Genomic DNA, 16071 nt, shown 5'->3' on the forward strand with positions numbered 1-16071 from the left:
CTTGCAGAACACACACATGCATGTGTGTATACATACATGTATACATGCATGCGCATACATGTGAATACACCGGCAATCCCGCATCAGCCCACGGCCAGCGCAGCCATCGTCACACGTCCAGGCAGGCCCAGCAGCGACCATGGGATCGCCCGCTGTCGACCCAACAAGCCCACCCCCCCAGCTGGCTGGCTGGCACATCCACACATGCCTCGATAGCCTCACACACCCTCCTCGTACAGACGCAGCTAGCCTCTTCCTGGCCATTGGGCGGCCGTCGTCTGCTGCGCATTTATCCGCCGCCTCTCCCTTCCCTTCGCAATGTCTCTGTCGCGCTGACGCTCCTCCGCCAATTAGTGTAAGCCCTGCTTGCGTCCATGGCACCGCGCGCGCCCGAGCTTCCGCCCTACCAGCGACCAGCCATCGCCCGAAATGCCTCGTCCCAGTCAAAGGCCTCGGTCCTCTCCATCTCCCAGTCCAACGAGGCAGACGATGAGCAGAGCCTGTCCGACCATCACCACTGCGACATGGAGGCTGCCCCAGACCGCCCCCACTACCACGGCGAGGACACGCGCCTGACCAGCGACAAGGAGCTCCGCGGCTTCTACATGTACGGATGGGCCGCTGAGGTACTTGCTGCACTCTGCCTCCATCTCCACCCAAGCCCGACCCGCGGCCCACTAACCCTGCCCAGGTCTTTGTCGTCTGTGGAATTGGCTCCTTCATACCCGTCACCCTCGAGCAGCTTGCCCGCGAGAATGGCGTCCTGCTTGCCGACCGCTCCACCCCATGCCAGGCCACAATACCCGCCCTCTCCCCCGCCAGTCTCTTGTCCACCCCAGGCCCCGAAAAGGGACAATGCGTCGTCTACATCCTCGGCCTTGAAATCAACACGGCCAGCTTCGCCATGTACACATTCAGCATATCCGTCCTCATACAGGCTCTGCTGATCATTAGCATGAGCGGCGCTGCCGACCACGGCAGGTTCCGAAAGACGTTCCTCCTCTACTTCGCCTTCATCGGCAGCATAGCCACCATGCTGTTTCTGCCTGTAGTCCCGAGCATTTACATCCTGGGCGCATTCCTCGCAATCATCGCAAACACATGCTTCGGCGCAAGCTTCGTCCTGCTCAACAGCTTCCTGCCCCTACTTGTGCGCTTTCATCCCACCGTCAAGTATGCAGACACCAGCGCTGCAACCTCCTTCATCGACAGAGACGACGACGACGACGACGAAGAAGAAGAGGCTGACGACCAAGTCACGACCGAAGAAGATGACGAGAGAGGCGGAGAAACGCCCACCCAGGAAAACATAGTCCGAGACGCACGTTATGCCAACCACCTTGCAGAGCGCCAAGGCCTCCTTGAAGAAGTTGCAGATGCCACGACCGCACTGCTCCCTCATACTCCGCCAAGCCTTGACCTGACCATCCCAAGGCCAAAAGCCTCCAACGCTTCCTCGGTCGAACTTTCCCTCGCTACCAAGATTTCATCCTACGGCATTGCAATTGGATACATTGCCGCCCTGCTGGTCCAAACTGTGGGCATCCTCGTAGTCATTGCTTTCAAGTCGTCAAACTTTGGTCTTCGCCTCGTTCTCTTCATCATCGGCGCATGGTGGTTCCTCTTCACTCTCCCGACCGCTCGTTGGCTTCGACCTCGCCCCGGCCCACCCTTGCACATTGCCGAGCAGACGTCCAACTTGCGCACCGCCCTCGCATACTTTAGCTACTCGTGGAAGTCGCTCGGCCGCACCGTAGCCCATGCCCGCCATCTCAAGGACGTCCTGCTTTTCCTTGCAGCCTGGTTCTTGCTATCAGATAGTATAGCAACAGTCTCGGGCACAGCAGTCCTCTTTGCAAAGACGACACTCGGAATGCCATATGCCATGTTGGCCCTCATCAACGTCATCGCAACCGTCTTCGGCGTTCTCGGCGCTTTCCTCTGGTCACGCCTCTCGTCGTTTTTCCACTTGTCGCCCACGCAAACAATCCTGCTTTGCATCCTGCTTTTCGAAACTATTCCCATTTATGGCCTTCTTGGCTACATCCCAGCAGTCCAACGATTGGGATTCCTCGGCTTACAGCAGCAATGGGAAATGTATCCTCTGGGCGCCGTTTATGGTTTTGTCCTCGGCGGTCTAAGCAGCTACTGTCGTGCACTGTTTGGTGAACTGATTCCTCCGGGTTATGAAGCCGCCTTTTATGCCTTGTACGCCATTACCGATAAAGGCAGTAGTGTCTTTGGCCCCGCCATAGTAGGCGCAATTACAGACGCCTATGGAGAAATCAGACCGGTATGTTTTTTTTAAAAAAAAATTCTCTTCTTCATCTACAGAATCCAGTAAGCTAATTTTTTTTTTCTTCCAAACAGGCATTTTGGTTCCTAGCCTTCCTGGTCGGTCTCCCCTTCCCCATTATGCTCCTTGTCAACGTAGACCGCGGCCGCACAGAGGGCGCGGCTCTAGCAAAAACACTGACCCAACTTGCCCGTGTCAGCGATGCCCTCGATGAACTTGACGCCCAAGATACCCTGTCCGAGGAGATTCGAAATGATCTCCACGGCTCCTTTTCCTATCAACGAGGTGGCCGCCAAGATCTTTGATCCCATTTGGCACCTCCGAGTCTTTGTTTTTTTTTTTGCATACCAGATTACGTTCTCTGTTGAATCCACTTTTGATGCTTTGTTGCTTGGCATATTGATTCCCGTCATGGCATGTGCGTGGGTGTTTGCATTGCACAAGGGCGTTTTCTTCTTGCCTCCTTCTCTTCTTTCTCTTGACTACATCTGTTGCTCTCTCATCAACTGAACAAATCTTAACGACAGATTTATGGGTTACCTAATTGTATATAATGCATACTACGACAAATGGGACAGATGACCATTAATTTGAACATGAACAGTTGGTATCGTGATTTGCATTTGCTCTCACCTCTTGGTTGATTTCCTTTTATTTAAACTTTTCTCGCCCATTCATGTATAGCATGGTTGGCTGCTACTACATTCCATCTCTGCTCACCCACACATGCATCTCGCTACCCATCCAGATCAAACATCTCCCTATGCTCCTCCCTTGCCTCGTCATCCGGCAAGTTATCCGCAATAATCTTCCACATTTCACGTGCAATCTTCTCTCGATTCTTCGCCGTCCTCACGCTCTTCTTCCACACTTGCTCAATAGCTTCCCGCTCCTTTGCTGTGACCTGCCATGTTTTTCCATGTCTCGTTAGCAAAATATAAAAAAAAAAGATTTTGATTCCCCTCTTTTTCCCTTCCTTCCTGAACGTTGGGGGAACAAAACCCAGTCATCTCAATTCGCTCGTTAAGGGAGACGAGGAATAAGAAGAAAAAGAACTCACCATCCTCGCCTTCCCCTTCCTCAGCCCATCCAGTCTCTCTGCAATCTCCGCCTTTTCCTTCTCCAGCAAGTCCACGTTTGCAATCAGATCCGCCGTACTCAGCGTCGACGTCACCGATGCAAGCGTGCACCGCAGAGTCTTGGCCGTGGCATTTAGAGCGGCGGTTTGCGTGCGCAAATTGGCTATTTCGGCGTCGAGGGCTGCGAGTTGTTCCGTTGTGCATGTGTCTGCTGCGTCCTATGTAAAAAGTCAAACTGATTAGCTCCAGGAGAAAAGTACTAGATGGGGTAGGGGGTTGAGGAAAGGAATTTTTGTCTGACCTACCTGCAAAGCATGATACACAATCTGTTTTCCTAGTTGACATAAAACCAGTAATCAGTCGCTCCATTGCATCAACTTGACAAAACCGAGAATGTAAAAAAGTAACAAGATTTCTCTACATACCTGCTGTTCGTCCCTCAATCAACTTTTGCTCGTGTAAATCTTTGAGAATCTTTGCTGCAGCAGCTACTTCATACGTCAGCTTGACTTGCATCAAAAGGAGCATTTCACAGCGTCTTTGTGTCTCACGAAACGCACCTTTGGTCACTTTGTTGTGCAGGTTGGCTGAGACATCGATTGCAGAGTATGGACGGTTCTGCTTGCCTGTGTCCATGGTGTTAGTATGGAAATCAAGACGGGTTGTGTGTTGTATGTGTATGTGAGGAAGAGGCCCTCACGCAAGTAGAGTAACACCATGTCTGCTGCCTCGTTGGCTGAGGCCTTTTCTTCCGTCTTCTTGCGCGGCGCCATCTTGTACTCTTCAGGTGTATGGGATTAAGAAAGTGAATGGTTTCAGTCGAAAGGCTAAAATGTTTGAATTTCTTACTGTGAGATGTTGCCAAGTCTCATCTATGTCGTAGCAGGAAGGAGTCACCCCCGACCGAGGCAGGAGCAAGTGTCTGGCTATTGCCCTCCACCCCTTGGGATATTTTTTAAAAAAAATCTTGCAAATGGAACATCTGCTGTGACATTTCCCCCAATATCCTTTACAATAGACCCAGTAATATACAAATAATCACTACATTCTGGGTGATTAATCTCTTAACCTCCGCGCTCACCATACTGGGCAGCCCAATCTTCGAATTCCTTCAGTCCCTGTTTACTTACAGACGGTCGGATGGTCTGAAGACTAGCCTCAAAGTCTCGGTATTGTATTGGCCGTATCTGATCCATAGTCATGGAAAGTAATTTTTCCCCTAGTGAGCGTAAAGGACCCATGGCGGCGTCTTTGGCAAGTGCTGTGATATCAGACCCAGAGAAGCCTGGCGTGATATTAGCCATATACCCACAAAGCATTCATCGCATACACACTGACCTTCAGTAAGCTCTACCAAACGATCGAGGTCCTCGTCACTAAGCTCATGTTTCTGATGACTCAGCAGTGTCTTGATCTGCTGCTTCCTAACCCAGTCCTCTGGCAGTGGAATGTATTGTCGTCTTACAAATCTGCGTCTTGCTGCTTCGTCAATAGCCCATGGGAGATTCGTTGCAGCCAGCACAAGCACTCTACTAGCATCGCCTTTCTCCTTCTCCCGTTCAGTCACTGCACTTCCAGCAGCTGCCTTTTGTAGATCAGACCACTGGATGAGAAATTCAGTCTTTATGCGACGTGTTGCTTCGTGTTCCCCAGAGCTGGACCGTGACGAAAGTAGTGAATCAATTTCGTCAACAAAGATGATTGATGGTGCAAGCATCTTAGCCAACTGGAATAGCGCACGGACAAGTTTCTCTGATTCGCCCAGAAATTTCGATGTTAGACTGCTTGCAGAAATGGCGAAAAATGTCGACTTTGACTCGGTTGCCACGGCTCTTGCCAACATTGTCTTTCCGGTTCCCGGAGGTCCAAAAAGAAGCATGCCGCGTGCTGGCTCTCGCAAGCCCATGAACAGATCCGGCCTCAAAAACGGGTAAACCACTGTTTCCTTTAACGCTGATTTTGCCACCTCCAATCCCGATACATCGTCCCAGTGTACTTCGTCTCCTTGTATCACAATCTCGTTCAGGATTTGCTGCGCGGCTTGCTTGTCGACACCCCGCGGAAGATTCTTCATGATTTCTTCTGTTCGCCGTTTCCAGTCATCCATCTCTTCTAGTTCTTCATCGCCCTCGGTACTGTCTGTGCTTGGAGTATCAGGTAGCTCTGCGCGAATCGAGTTTTCTCTAGCTCTGACCTTCTGTACCGGAGACCGTCTCTGTTTTGCAATGTTCCCGTCAACCTCGACTGCTATAGATTCAGGCGGATCGTCTTGCTCAGGATCACTTCGTGTGCGCGTGGTGTTATTCGTAGGTTTCGGCACTAGTCGTCGTGTGGTTGGATCCCACATGACACTCCCCTTTCCGCCTCCTCTCTCAACACCGCAGTCGCCGTATGAGTGTGCAGCTGCGGATGCAGCAAGATTTCGCGGATCAGGCGTATTTTTAGGATATTCGTTTCGGTACGAAGGCAATGCTGTGCTTCCCAATGGCAGTTGCGACTGAATACTTGAGGATACGCCTGGCCTCTCAGCAGCTGGCTTATCTGTTGATGAGCGTACTGAAGCAACCGTTGAAGAAGTTGACGGGTTTGACGGGCCCAGAACAGGGCGGCTCGAAGCTGATGCAGTTCTGACAGTCCATGCTTGAGTAGCTGCCTTTGAAGCATCAGGGCGGCTCCTCAACGAGTTAGGCATCTTTCCAGATGATGATTTGCCCTCCCTTCCAGGTCTCAGTGTCCGCAACAATCTACCGCTTTTCTCTGGGGATGGTGTACGCGCTTTGTTCTCGCCTACAGGCCCTGGAGACAAATTCGATGCGCTCCGAGTCTGCGATAGATTGTTTTCTCGTGCTGACCCATTCCCGGAGCTTTTGCGAGGCACCATTGCGGGGCGCAAAGGTAGCGGTGGTCGTGAGAGATCGGTATAATCCAACGGCGGTATAGAACCACCCCCAAGCCACGAAGAAGACGGGTTCGCTCCATTTGGTGATTGAGACGCTCCATAAGATGGTGCAACTGGCGTATTCGTGTCAGACGACACTGAGGTCAAGCTTTCTCTCGAATCCTCCCGGCTCCTTTTCAAGGCTTCCAGAAGATCTACGCGCTCCTTGCACTGTAGTTCCAGCTGACGTAGCGATTCGATGAGCGCTCTCTCTGTTTCGGATGTGGGGCGGTACGTCGAGGGGTTGCGACGAGAATTATGGTAATTGATATGGTCGAGGGCTGTCTTCCAGGATCGCAATGCTTCTGGCTCGTTGTTCTGCAAGGAATTTGGTCAGCAATCTCCATTGTACGCGACATTGTTGGGTTGACAAGCGCTGACCTGGCTCTCAAAGTACACTGCGGTCGAGCAAGCCAAGAAAGCCTCGTCGTAGGCTTTCTGGGTGGTGTTGGCGCGCATAGCGAAGGAAGTAGATATTGCGCGCCTACTGTAAGCTGGTGTAGGATACGGAGACAGGAATAAGTGTTTATCACCAAAGCCTGGGCTGGTATCGGCAGGGTCGTCTGTTGCATGCGCCAGCCTTAGCTTCGCGCTGGGGCGTGACGTAGTTGGTTGCTGCCCAGTGCATATTCGCAACCTCGAAGGCTGAGTAAGGGCAACCGAGCAAAACAAAAGAAGCTACTGCGGTGGCGTTTTTCAAACATGGGCAACCCAACACCGTAAGCCAAGTTCAACTCGATAAATGCTTGCACTTGCAAAAGAAATCCACAAGACAGGCGCATGCGCATGCGAAAGTGGGGTACGTGATCAGAGGCTAAACAGGAACGGGCCGTCGTCTATCGATTACGCACCTACAGAGAAGCCTACTACAATAGACATAAAGGTCAAAAAAGTTAACGGAAAGGCTTTGACCCCTGTGCAATAATATGTTAGCTGCAATAGCCCTGCGGTTTAGGCAGTGAAAGACAAACTATGCATGTCATGAAAAAGCTGATTGATGGGTTGTGAGCGGTGCCGGTCTTGAATTTCTTCTATGGTACAATTATCTGCGCAAACCACCATGCGCTCACATAACCAAACGTTTAGACGCTGCCAGATGAAGCGTTTGGAAGAGCCTCAAAGCCTCTCTCACTACACAATGACAAGTAAGGAGTGTCACGACACATCTTCCTGCTCTGCCCGCTCTATACAGAATGCTAGGCCTCGTCGCAAATGCCCAGTACTCCAGTAATATCCTCTCCGCGACGCCGCAGGTATATTATTCGATTTGCAAAACGCACATCGTCATACTCTGGCGATTTTTGTAAATGATGCCTGGGAAAAGGGGCCAGTCTGCATCGTTGTCTCGTTATATAGCCGTGGATGAGTTCGTACTTCTCCGAATAAAGAAGGCCTTTGCCATCTCGTATGCAGACCTGCGTTGGGTTAGAAAAAAACAGACTAGGCGGGTTGCAAAAGAGCTTACCAGCAAATGGCAGTGCTGGGCATCGTGGTGATGATTCGAGGCTTCAAGCCACGGAAATATCCTCTGTATCCTTCTCTTTGGTGGATGATCTTTGCCGCTTGCACGAGACCTGAGACATTCTTCAATTCCACATCCCTGGCGTTTCCTCGCGTTTGTAACAGCGTCTTGATGACATCGAGTGGTGTGGTAAGGCCGGCTGCAAATCCACCTGCAACACCGCCGGCGAAGCAATGTGTATAGGGATCGTATCGGCCGGTAGGGTTCATGACTTTGGAGAGAGATTCGTATGCCATGAATTGCAGGGCTGTGAAGGGAACCGTCATGCATAGTGTTGTAGGGTAGGAAACGTAGAATGCGCCAATGCCTTCTGTCCGGAGGACCTCGCGGGCGCATTGCGGGACAGACTTGTATATCGAGCCGTGCATTTGCATGCGTTGTTTTATGACTGCGGGGTTCAGTAGACGCGGGGCGCGGTGATGATATGCCTCTTACCGTCAAACGGATTCATCAATGCATCGCTGGAAATGGTGGCTGCGGCACCGCTAGCAGCTGTTGACAGTTAGCAAGTGCTCGCTAGAATGCTAATATGGGTGGCGCTGCGCACCTGCTGCAAGAGGGTGATGTTCATGGCTCTCCCCTTCGTTTCCGCCGAGAGCATGCTTCGTGGCCTCGTACGATGCAAAATAGACAGCATGCGCGGGGCCTGTATCATCCGTTAGCTACACATGGCTATAACCTGCGCCGTTGTTTGCCTACCCGCGCCCATTACAACACTGGACAAGCCTCTCCATAACGACCAGAACCCTTCGGCTCGGGATATGGTGACCATGGCATTCGAAATACCACTATACATGGCGCTTGGCGAGGGGTTGACGATCTGCATTCTGGTCTGTCGACAGTCAGCGCATGGCTCGTAGGCTGCGAGGATCTGAGAGGCATGCTGCGCACCTTGAGCAAATCTACCGGGTACATGACCGAGTGTTCCTGTGGTCAAGTCAGCCGGGGGCGAGTACATGGCGGCGGCGGCTCCAGAGGACGTACAGCGACACCCGCAAACGCGCCTGCGAGCATGTTGGCGGTGAGGGAGAAATTTGGTGGGAGTGCTTCATAGCTGGCGCGCAAGTTAGCGATTTGTGTCTTTCATGGCGGCGGCGCAATGGAGCTGTACTCGTGCTCTTCTTCGACAGGAACTGCTGGTCGATCATGGGTGGCCATAAGATGGCCGGCTGCAGGTGCCGCGGATTCCAGGTTGGCGGTTTGAAGAGAGACGGTTGGGAGGGGTTCGTGATAGGTCCCAGGGTGGTGCAAGAGGGCGACGGCGATGGGTTGACGCTCGTCTGAAATTGAAGTTGTCACTTTTGTTTGCAACTAGTAACGGAAGCGCGAGATGACTTCAGCCGAACGCCGAGACGTCAGACCTAAAACGCGGCGGCCGGGTTTTACTCTATCGACCATCAACTTGGCCGTCGTTATCAGTCGCTGCGATGCCGGAGCCTGATGGATGGATGGCCACGCTCTGTCTGCGCAAGCCAATGCATATGCGTGCCAGGAGACTGTATCTATGTACATACAGACATGCTTCACTTCCGCGCCTCTCGACTGGCCAGCCGCCACTACTGCGGCAAATGCATCCAAACAATTTTGCACATGGCCGCGGAGATGGCGTACATTCTGAGTGCGACAGCGAGTGTCTGCGAAAGCCGGCGAGGCGAGGCGAGGCGAGAAGAGTTGTGGTGGCTTCCCCGTATCTTATCAGATCATCTCCGCCTACGTTTCACGCCAGTCACGACGGCGCAGACTACGCGATTTGTATTCTACAAAAGCTTGTGTTGAGTGGTGGTGCAGCATGATTCTGCCGCCCCCCCCCACCACCTCGCTGCCAACGGCTCACGGCAGCGTACTACTCTACTCTACTCTACTCTACTCTACTCTGGACCCTCTGGCTGATTAATGGCCCATATCGGCGTTAAATAAGCCGCATGGGCCTCGACCGCCGTGGCTAACCAAACTACAACATGATAACTGAAAATATTCTATTGTTGCGCACGCAATGATGAGCCGAAGCAGCAAGTCTTGCCATGTGTATGGTAATACGAGAGCGGACACGAATTTTGAACCCTCTTTCTTGCAGCCCCAAAGTCGGTGCGGCTTCGGCCCGCCAGGGTTCGGAGCAGTCATGGTTCTCGGTCGGTCGAAGTCGGAGATAAAATCGCCCAGCACCGACGGTATGAAGCCCGTTCCAAGCCTTGATTACTGCTGCTGCTACTGCTGCTGCTCCAACACCACCAGCAGTTTTTATTTCCTTCAAATACGCTTTGGTATCCTAAGTTCGGGGTTATCGCATTTACCGTATCCGATTTTTAATTTAAAATAACATTGTGGTGATGGTGATATGTACTGCATGGCAGATGTGGCTCGTTTGGTGGGCTAGCCCGCTGGTCTCACCAGTTGACCAAAAGGGTGGTTGCAGCGCACAGGTACAATGGGCCCTCGGTCTCGATCACTACAACAAGCAATAATCTCCAGCACCCTTCATGGCACGTTACAAAGCACCATGTTGGTCAACACTACAATGTCGTGATCCGAGATACTAGAGGTACTCCAATTTCAACTGCACATCAACAGTCGCACCTCTTGTGCCACCGGGGGAAGCTGACTACATCTCTGATATTAGAAACACCCGCCAGGTAGCACAGAAGCCGATCAAACCCAAGGCCAAACCCGCCATGCGGGACGCTGCCGTATCTCCGGAGATCGACATACCACTGTAGGGAACCGTCTGATGCGTCAGTCGATTCCTCAGTTGTGTGTCGGAGGCCGTGGGCATCCATCGACTGGACAAGATCAGGCAGCCTGTGCTCACGCATCGAGCCCCCCACAAGCTCACAAATCCCAGGCACGAGCAAGTCGAAGCATGCGACTGTTGATACTGCGCCATCACCAGCTGCAGCGCCAGTCGACGGCGCCATATAGAATGGCTTGATGTTACGTGGGTAGTCAGTGACGAAAACGGGCCCGCCATTGCCTATGCTTTCGGCCAGGAAACGTTCGTGCTCGGTCTGGAGACCGTCTTCATGGCCCGGCGTGTACTCGAATTCGGCCTTGCCCTGAGATATGGCGTCCTTGAGGTGCTGTACGGCGGCTTTGTAGGTAATTCTTGGCCACGGCCCGGCTATCAGCCCCTGCCACCGTTGTGCTAGCGCAGTGTGCGACACAGGTGTACTCTCTTGTTCCTGGTCCCGCGCCTGCGTTTCGAGCAGCTCCTGGCCTACAGCCGATGTTTGCAGCTCGGAAGCAATGGTGCGCAACATATCCTCTACCGTATCCATGACGACATTGACATCGTCGACAAAGGCCATTTCGGCTTCTAGCATGTAAAACTCACTAAGATGACGGGCCGTGTCACTCTTTTCGGCACGGAACGTAGGGGACAGAGTCCAGACCTTGTTCACTGACTGAGCTAGAGCCTCAAGGTGGAGCTGACTCGAGACTGTCAGGTATTTTGGAGAGCCAAAAAACAAGTCTTGATGGGGCTTAGTCTGACTAGTTGAGCTTTGATCATGAGCAGATGGTGCTTCAGGCGCCACAGTGAAGACTTCGCCTGCGCCCTCGCAATCCGAAGACGTGATGATTGGCGGATGGCATTGGACAAAGTCGTGTTTCGCAAAGTAATTTGTGACTTGAGCCGTGACTAGAGACCTCAACCGCAGGATAAGCGAGTTGAACGGCAGTCGACTTCGCAGATGCGGGAGAGTGCGAAGAAACTCTGCGGTCTGGAACTTTTTCTGTATTGGGTAGGTCTGAGAGGGAGTAACGCAATCAGATGGTGAAGGCAGTCAGTGCAGGTCACGGTAGAAAACTCACGGTGGCATCGTTGTCTCCCAATATGCGCACATCCGTGACCTGGAGCTCATGAGACTGTCCCTGGCCTGGCGAGGGCGTCCATTTGCCGGTGGCTGTGACTGCGACGCCGGTTGAGAGGCTGATGGAGCGGCTTGTCAGTGCCTGGACGAGTAGCAGTAGAAGAGGCGGCGACTGACCCTTCTGCTAGCTGGGGAGGGAGGACGGCCTGGACGGTGCGCAAGGTCGAGCCGTCTCCAATGGCGGCAAAAGCAATTCGCTTCTGCTTGCGCACAGTGCGCACATAGCCGTTGACCGCCAGGGTGGCACCATCCGGAGGAGGTTGGCGTGCAGGGGGCGAGTGTGCAGAGGGCCTCAGCAGCTCAGCGATGGTGTTGGGGCGAAACGTCGAAGTGCAGCGAGGACGACATGTCGGCCATGCACGAGGCCAGGGAGAAGCGGCGCTGTGATTTGGAGACGTGTGCTGAGGGCGGACAGGAGTCGTCAGCGGGCGCAGGACGCACCTCATTTACGCGGCGGCAGACTGCACCTGTCGAGCAGTGCGGTGTAGCGTCTAATAACCAGCAATGGCCGTTGGCGTTGGCGGTGACGTTGTGTAGGAATCGAAGCTTGGAAAAAGCGAGCTGGCGCTTGGGCCCCGCGCTAGCATCGCGTCAACCTGGCCGTTCTTGGGCGCTCGTCAATCGTTCGTGTGGGCGACAGGCCACCCGCTAGCTGCGAGCAGGGGATTTATTACACGACCAACGACTTGGATGCTGATGTATCGACGTCGAATCACCCGTACGCACGTACATGCATACCGAGCACATCCACGTCTCGACGTACAGGCTATTTTCTAACAGACGTGCAGCACGAGATTCAGCCCTGGCATCTACACTACACACGCCCACATATGTACCTAAACAGACACGGACACAGCCGCCACAACTCGCTGGCAAAAGAGGATACATACACATATATACAGATGTATAAACACCACATGTCCACCTACGTATGTACATGTACATGTGTATGTATATGAATGGATGTACACCTACATGCATGTAAGCAGCTCCCCCTCTCCTCCACCACCGCCGCCGCCGTTTTCGTCCTCCCGGGCAGCCATGTCCCGCAGCAAGGGCCCGATGATGCCGTGGCCCTTTGTCGCCGCCGGTCTTTGCCTGCTGGTGCCACCTGGCTGGCGGTGAGGGAAACACGCACTCTGTGGCACAGTGGCCCGGCTACGTGTGGCGGGCTCGACGGTAAGCCGCGATTGATTCGGTGGCAGGACATGTGCCATGGTGCCCTGCATCTGGATTCTAGTGCCGACGCTATTGCTGCGGCGCTATATCGTGCAGGATCTTGGTTACCAAGTGCTAGTAAGCTGTCATCATCGGCTGCCCAGCGCCGCCAGATCCTTCTAACCCGCTTCCAACCCGATGCAGATCGCTTCGAGGTCTGGCCGATCGATTCAGCCACGCATCCCTGCCTTGCCCGTCCCAGCAAACCCGACACGGCTCTTTGTGGCTTCAGGTGCCTGGCAGCTGGCTGGGTTCACAGCAGTGCCCCCAGCACCAGGGCCAGGCTTGCAAACACACGGCACGGCTGCTACCGGCCACCTAGTACATGCATCATGTCTCCATCCCTCCAACCGCTGTCCCCGTGTCTGCTGCGAGAATGCCACCCCTCGCGCGCCCCAACCCACAGGGGTCTGCCAGATTCACGCAGACGACTGCCGCTTCTGTAGCTGGTGCATTTCTGCTGCCCCAGTCTAGTCGCCGACTCGATCTGGGGCTACGATCTAGCTTGCCTTATTATACGCCCGTTGCAAAACCCGCATTCGACTGATATACTGTCCCTTGGCCGGTCTGGCGCCGTCTGGTCACAGGCCCTTACTCCCTCTCCCTCCCCCGCACTGCCTTGCTCAAGTCCCATGCTGCTGTAAATCACTGCCATCGCCCTCGCCCTCCCCCCTCAGCGCCATTGTTTCTCCAGACTTGTCCTTCGACTCACCTTCCCTTGCTGTTCTGCTAGCCTCAGCTCACGAAACAGCCAACACTCCACCTACGTCACCATCGTCATGCCACAATCAAGACCAAAACCCTCTGAAATAGCAGCCGAAGCAAAGCGAGTATGGATGCCTCACATTTGGAAACACTACATTCGAGACTCCAAGACGTCATATCTCTATCCAGATTCTGCACAAATACGAGTCAATGTCGACAAGCGCTCATCACAACGAACCAGAGTCGCAGTCATGGAGGGCGACCCCGTCAACTATGCCCTGGGCTGGTACCAGAGCGCTCTCAATGCCGACCCAAACTGCAAGAGAATTCCCGTAGTCAATGTAGCCAACGAAAAGCGCGCAGGTGGCGACTGGGAATCTGGCCTCATGGCTCCAGAAGAGTGCTTTGCGCGGAGAAGCAACCTGGTCCACGCCCTCACCATGCCCTGGAACGCACAATTAGGCGTCGAAGAGAATTTCTACCCCATCCCACAAAGAGGTGGCGTCTACTCTCCCGAAGTGTGTATGTTGGGGTGCTAGCCAAAAAGTCCGCCTCGGCACAAGACTCGTTACTAACAAGCCACAGACGTTTTCAGAGCCGGTCCGGAACAAGACTATGCACCGTTTGCAGACATGGCCTCACTTCCCGTGATATCAGTTGCCCCAGTGCGGCGCCCAAAACTTGACGAGAGCGGTTGCAAGTACTCATTTGCACAAGAAAGAGAGTTGATGCGAGAGAAGATGCGAGCAGTGTTGCGCATCGCATCCTACTGCGGGCATCGAAACTTGGTTTTGGGCGCGTTTGGTCTCGGACCAATCTTCCGCAACCCGGCGCAGGAAGTAGCGTGCATGTGGAGACAATTACTCTTTGAGGAAGAAGAGTTCCATGGCGCATTCCAGGATGTAGTCTTTGCCATTGACAGTAGCATGGTCGGATCACCCAGCAAGGGCTGCATGTCTGACGTGGACATTTTTAGGCGCGAGTTCGATCCTGCCACCATTTGGCCAACAAAGTGGTGAAAGGATGACCAGATTGGATTACCACTCCTAAAAAAAAACAGACCGTCGGGAATGAGGCGCAACAAAGAAATCAACACAGTCGCGTGTGCCACGTTTCAACTGCAAGGACACACGGGAATTCCGTAATCAAGGGCAGTACGAGGTTGCATTACGCACATACATACTAAGTACACATATACTACTCACACACATGTATGCACCCATACCGTTCATGCTGGCAACCAAAAAAGGGGCGGAAATAACCTCCGCGCAGGCGCAGGAGAGAGAGCCAATAGAGGGGTTAAAAGGGCAAAAAAGAAGGAAAGGGCCAAAATGGACTTGACTCGTTCATGAAGTCATGGGATGTGTGGTGTGGCAGGTGGGCAAGTGGGGTTGGGGGGGGGGGACACCTCTTTGGTCTGCACACAGAGAGATAACCGAGACAAATAAAGCTCAGATCTGGCCGAACCCGACAAACTCTGACCAGGTGGCGCGATTTGGGGCCTTGCTGCTCGATGCTGCGGCTAAAATGCTGCCAACGCCTTATCTTGGGAGGGGGTGGGTGGGTGGGTAGGCGGGTTGGAAAGTATAGTGGTAGCCAATCAAGTATTTAATATACACATGTATTAGGTAAACTATGGACGGCAAGCGGTCTTTTTTTCCTTCTTTTTGCTTTGCTTGCACTATGCATTTATGGTTTGTGAGAGAGAGAGCACATTTTGTACTCGCGCACAGTTCTATCTTTGCACTCGTTGTATCCATTTGCTTTTTTGGCCTATTTGCTTTTCGCCTTGTTCACGCGCGAAGCGATGTTTAGAGGCGGGTCGTCGAGTCGCGGGGAATAGTGACAAGGGCGGGGGAAAGGAGGGAGGGGGAAATAGGGAATCCATGTATGCGATATAGTGCTTTCCAATCTGCAACCACGGCCCCCGATTGCTGGTTCCTCTTTTTTCCCTTTCTTTGAGCTCCTTCACAAAATTCGCCCGATTCGTTCTTTCTGCTCTTGATACCCACATATCCCAGGCCTCGGGTCATTTTTTTATCCTGTGCTGACCGGGAACTCCTTTTCTTTTCCACCCCTCCCCCGTCGGTCCGTCATCCATCCTTGCTTTCCATTTCGTTCCGCAACAAACCAAAAATCGTTCGGATATCTATGGTACACAGACCCCCTCTCCCTTCCCTTGCCCGTTCGGCCGTTTCCAATTGCTCTTACGCGCGTAACTTAAACTCTATTTGCAGGAACCCTTTTTCTTTCTAACTTGTTGTTTTACCTTTTTGTTCTTCCGTTCGCCTCGCTGCAACGGCGCATACTACTCCGTCTGACATGCACCGTTATTTCTTTTAACCCCGGCTCAACGCTCTGTGCTTCGCTTGCCCCATCCCCAATTGAATTTCTTGATTAATAAAGTAAACAACGTCCATGTATCTTCCAAAAGAGTGACGGCCTGC

General features: G+C 53.1%; 5 protein-coding genes across 5 annotated transcripts; 2 read left to right on the forward strand and 3 right to left on the reverse strand.

Moving 5' to 3' along the window:
- Positions 1 to 374: 374 nt before the first annotated feature.
- On the forward strand, positions 375 to 2601 carry PSV08DRAFT_197891 (autophagy-related protein 22-like protein; the record flags this gene model as incomplete). The annotated part of the gene is made up of 3 exons (XM_014219890.1): positions 375 to 626; positions 692 to 2293; positions 2371 to 2601. The coding sequence occupies 3 exons, from the start codon at positions 375 to 377 to the stop codon at positions 2599 to 2601; spliced, it is 2085 nt and encodes a 694-aa protein (XP_014075365.1).
- Positions 2602 to 3032: 431 nt separating this feature from the next.
- PSV08DRAFT_173945 (Tat binding protein 1-interacting) lies at positions 3033 to 4148 on the reverse strand (the record flags this gene model as incomplete). Its single annotated transcript, XM_014219889.1, has 6 exons — positions 3033 to 3200; positions 3357 to 3593; positions 3681 to 3709; positions 3801 to 3863; positions 3936 to 4001; positions 4076 to 4148. 6 exons carry the CDS (start codon positions 4146 to 4148, stop codon positions 3033 to 3035), a joined length of 636 nt encoding a protein of 211 aa, XP_014075364.1.
- Positions 4149 to 4354: 206 nt separating this feature from the next.
- Positions 4355 to 6772, reverse strand: PSV08DRAFT_386774 (P-loop containing nucleoside triphosphate hydrolase protein; the record flags this gene model as incomplete). Its single annotated transcript, XM_014219888.2, has 3 exons — positions 4355 to 4660; positions 4714 to 6631; positions 6695 to 6772. The coding sequence occupies 3 exons, from the start codon at positions 6770 to 6772 to the stop codon at positions 4440 to 4442; spliced, it is 2217 nt and encodes a 738-aa protein (XP_014075363.1). The 3' UTR covers positions 4355 to 4439.
- Positions 6773 to 7307: 535 nt separating this feature from the next.
- PSV08DRAFT_197894 (mitochondrial carrier domain-containing protein) lies at positions 7308 to 12226 on the reverse strand. Its single transcript, XM_014219886.2, has 10 exons — positions 11819 to 12226; positions 11643 to 11760; positions 10542 to 11578; positions 8820 to 8889; positions 8727 to 8762; positions 8535 to 8667; positions 8383 to 8481; positions 8271 to 8327; positions 7779 to 8223; positions 7308 to 7728 (listed from the first exon to the last, which is right to left on the reverse strand). The coding sequence occupies exons 1-10, from the start codon at positions 12145 to 12147 to the stop codon at positions 7662 to 7664; spliced, it is 2391 nt and encodes a 796-aa protein (XP_014075361.1). The 5' UTR covers positions 12148 to 12226; the 3' UTR covers positions 7308 to 7661.
- Positions 12227 to 13698: 1472 nt separating this feature from the next.
- On the forward strand, positions 13699 to 14814 carry PSV08DRAFT_386779 (uncharacterized protein; the record flags this gene model as incomplete). The annotated part of the gene is made up of 2 exons (XM_014219885.2): positions 13699 to 14146; positions 14210 to 14814. 2 exons carry the CDS (start codon positions 13699 to 13701, stop codon positions 14641 to 14643), a joined length of 882 nt encoding a protein of 293 aa, XP_014075360.1. The 3' UTR covers positions 14644 to 14814.
- Between the last annotated feature and the right edge of the window lie 1257 nt (positions 14815 to 16071).

This window comes from Bipolaris maydis (genome assembly GCF_028858645.1).
Source record: "Bipolaris maydis strain C4 unplaced genomic scaffold PSV08scaffold_3, whole genome shotgun sequence".
Lineage (NCBI taxonomy): Eukaryota > Fungi > Ascomycota > Dothideomycetes > Pleosporales > Pleosporaceae > Bipolaris > Bipolaris maydis.

Bases quoted from the DNA above. Each gene is read 5' to 3' on its own strand.
- PSV08DRAFT_197894 (XM_014219886.2), bottom strand. From the start codon at position 12,147: ATGAGGTGCGTCCTGCGCCCGCTGACGACTCCTGTCCGCCCTCAGCAC. The intron at 8,890-10,541 runs GTATGTCGATCT...CTTGCGCGCCAG, and splicing joins TCAGACGGTTCCCTACAGTG to CTATGAAGCACTCCCACCAA. The intron at 8,224-8,270 runs GTAAGAGGCATA...TGAACCCCGCAG, and splicing joins ATTGATGAATCCGTTTGACG to TCATAAAACAACGCATGCAA.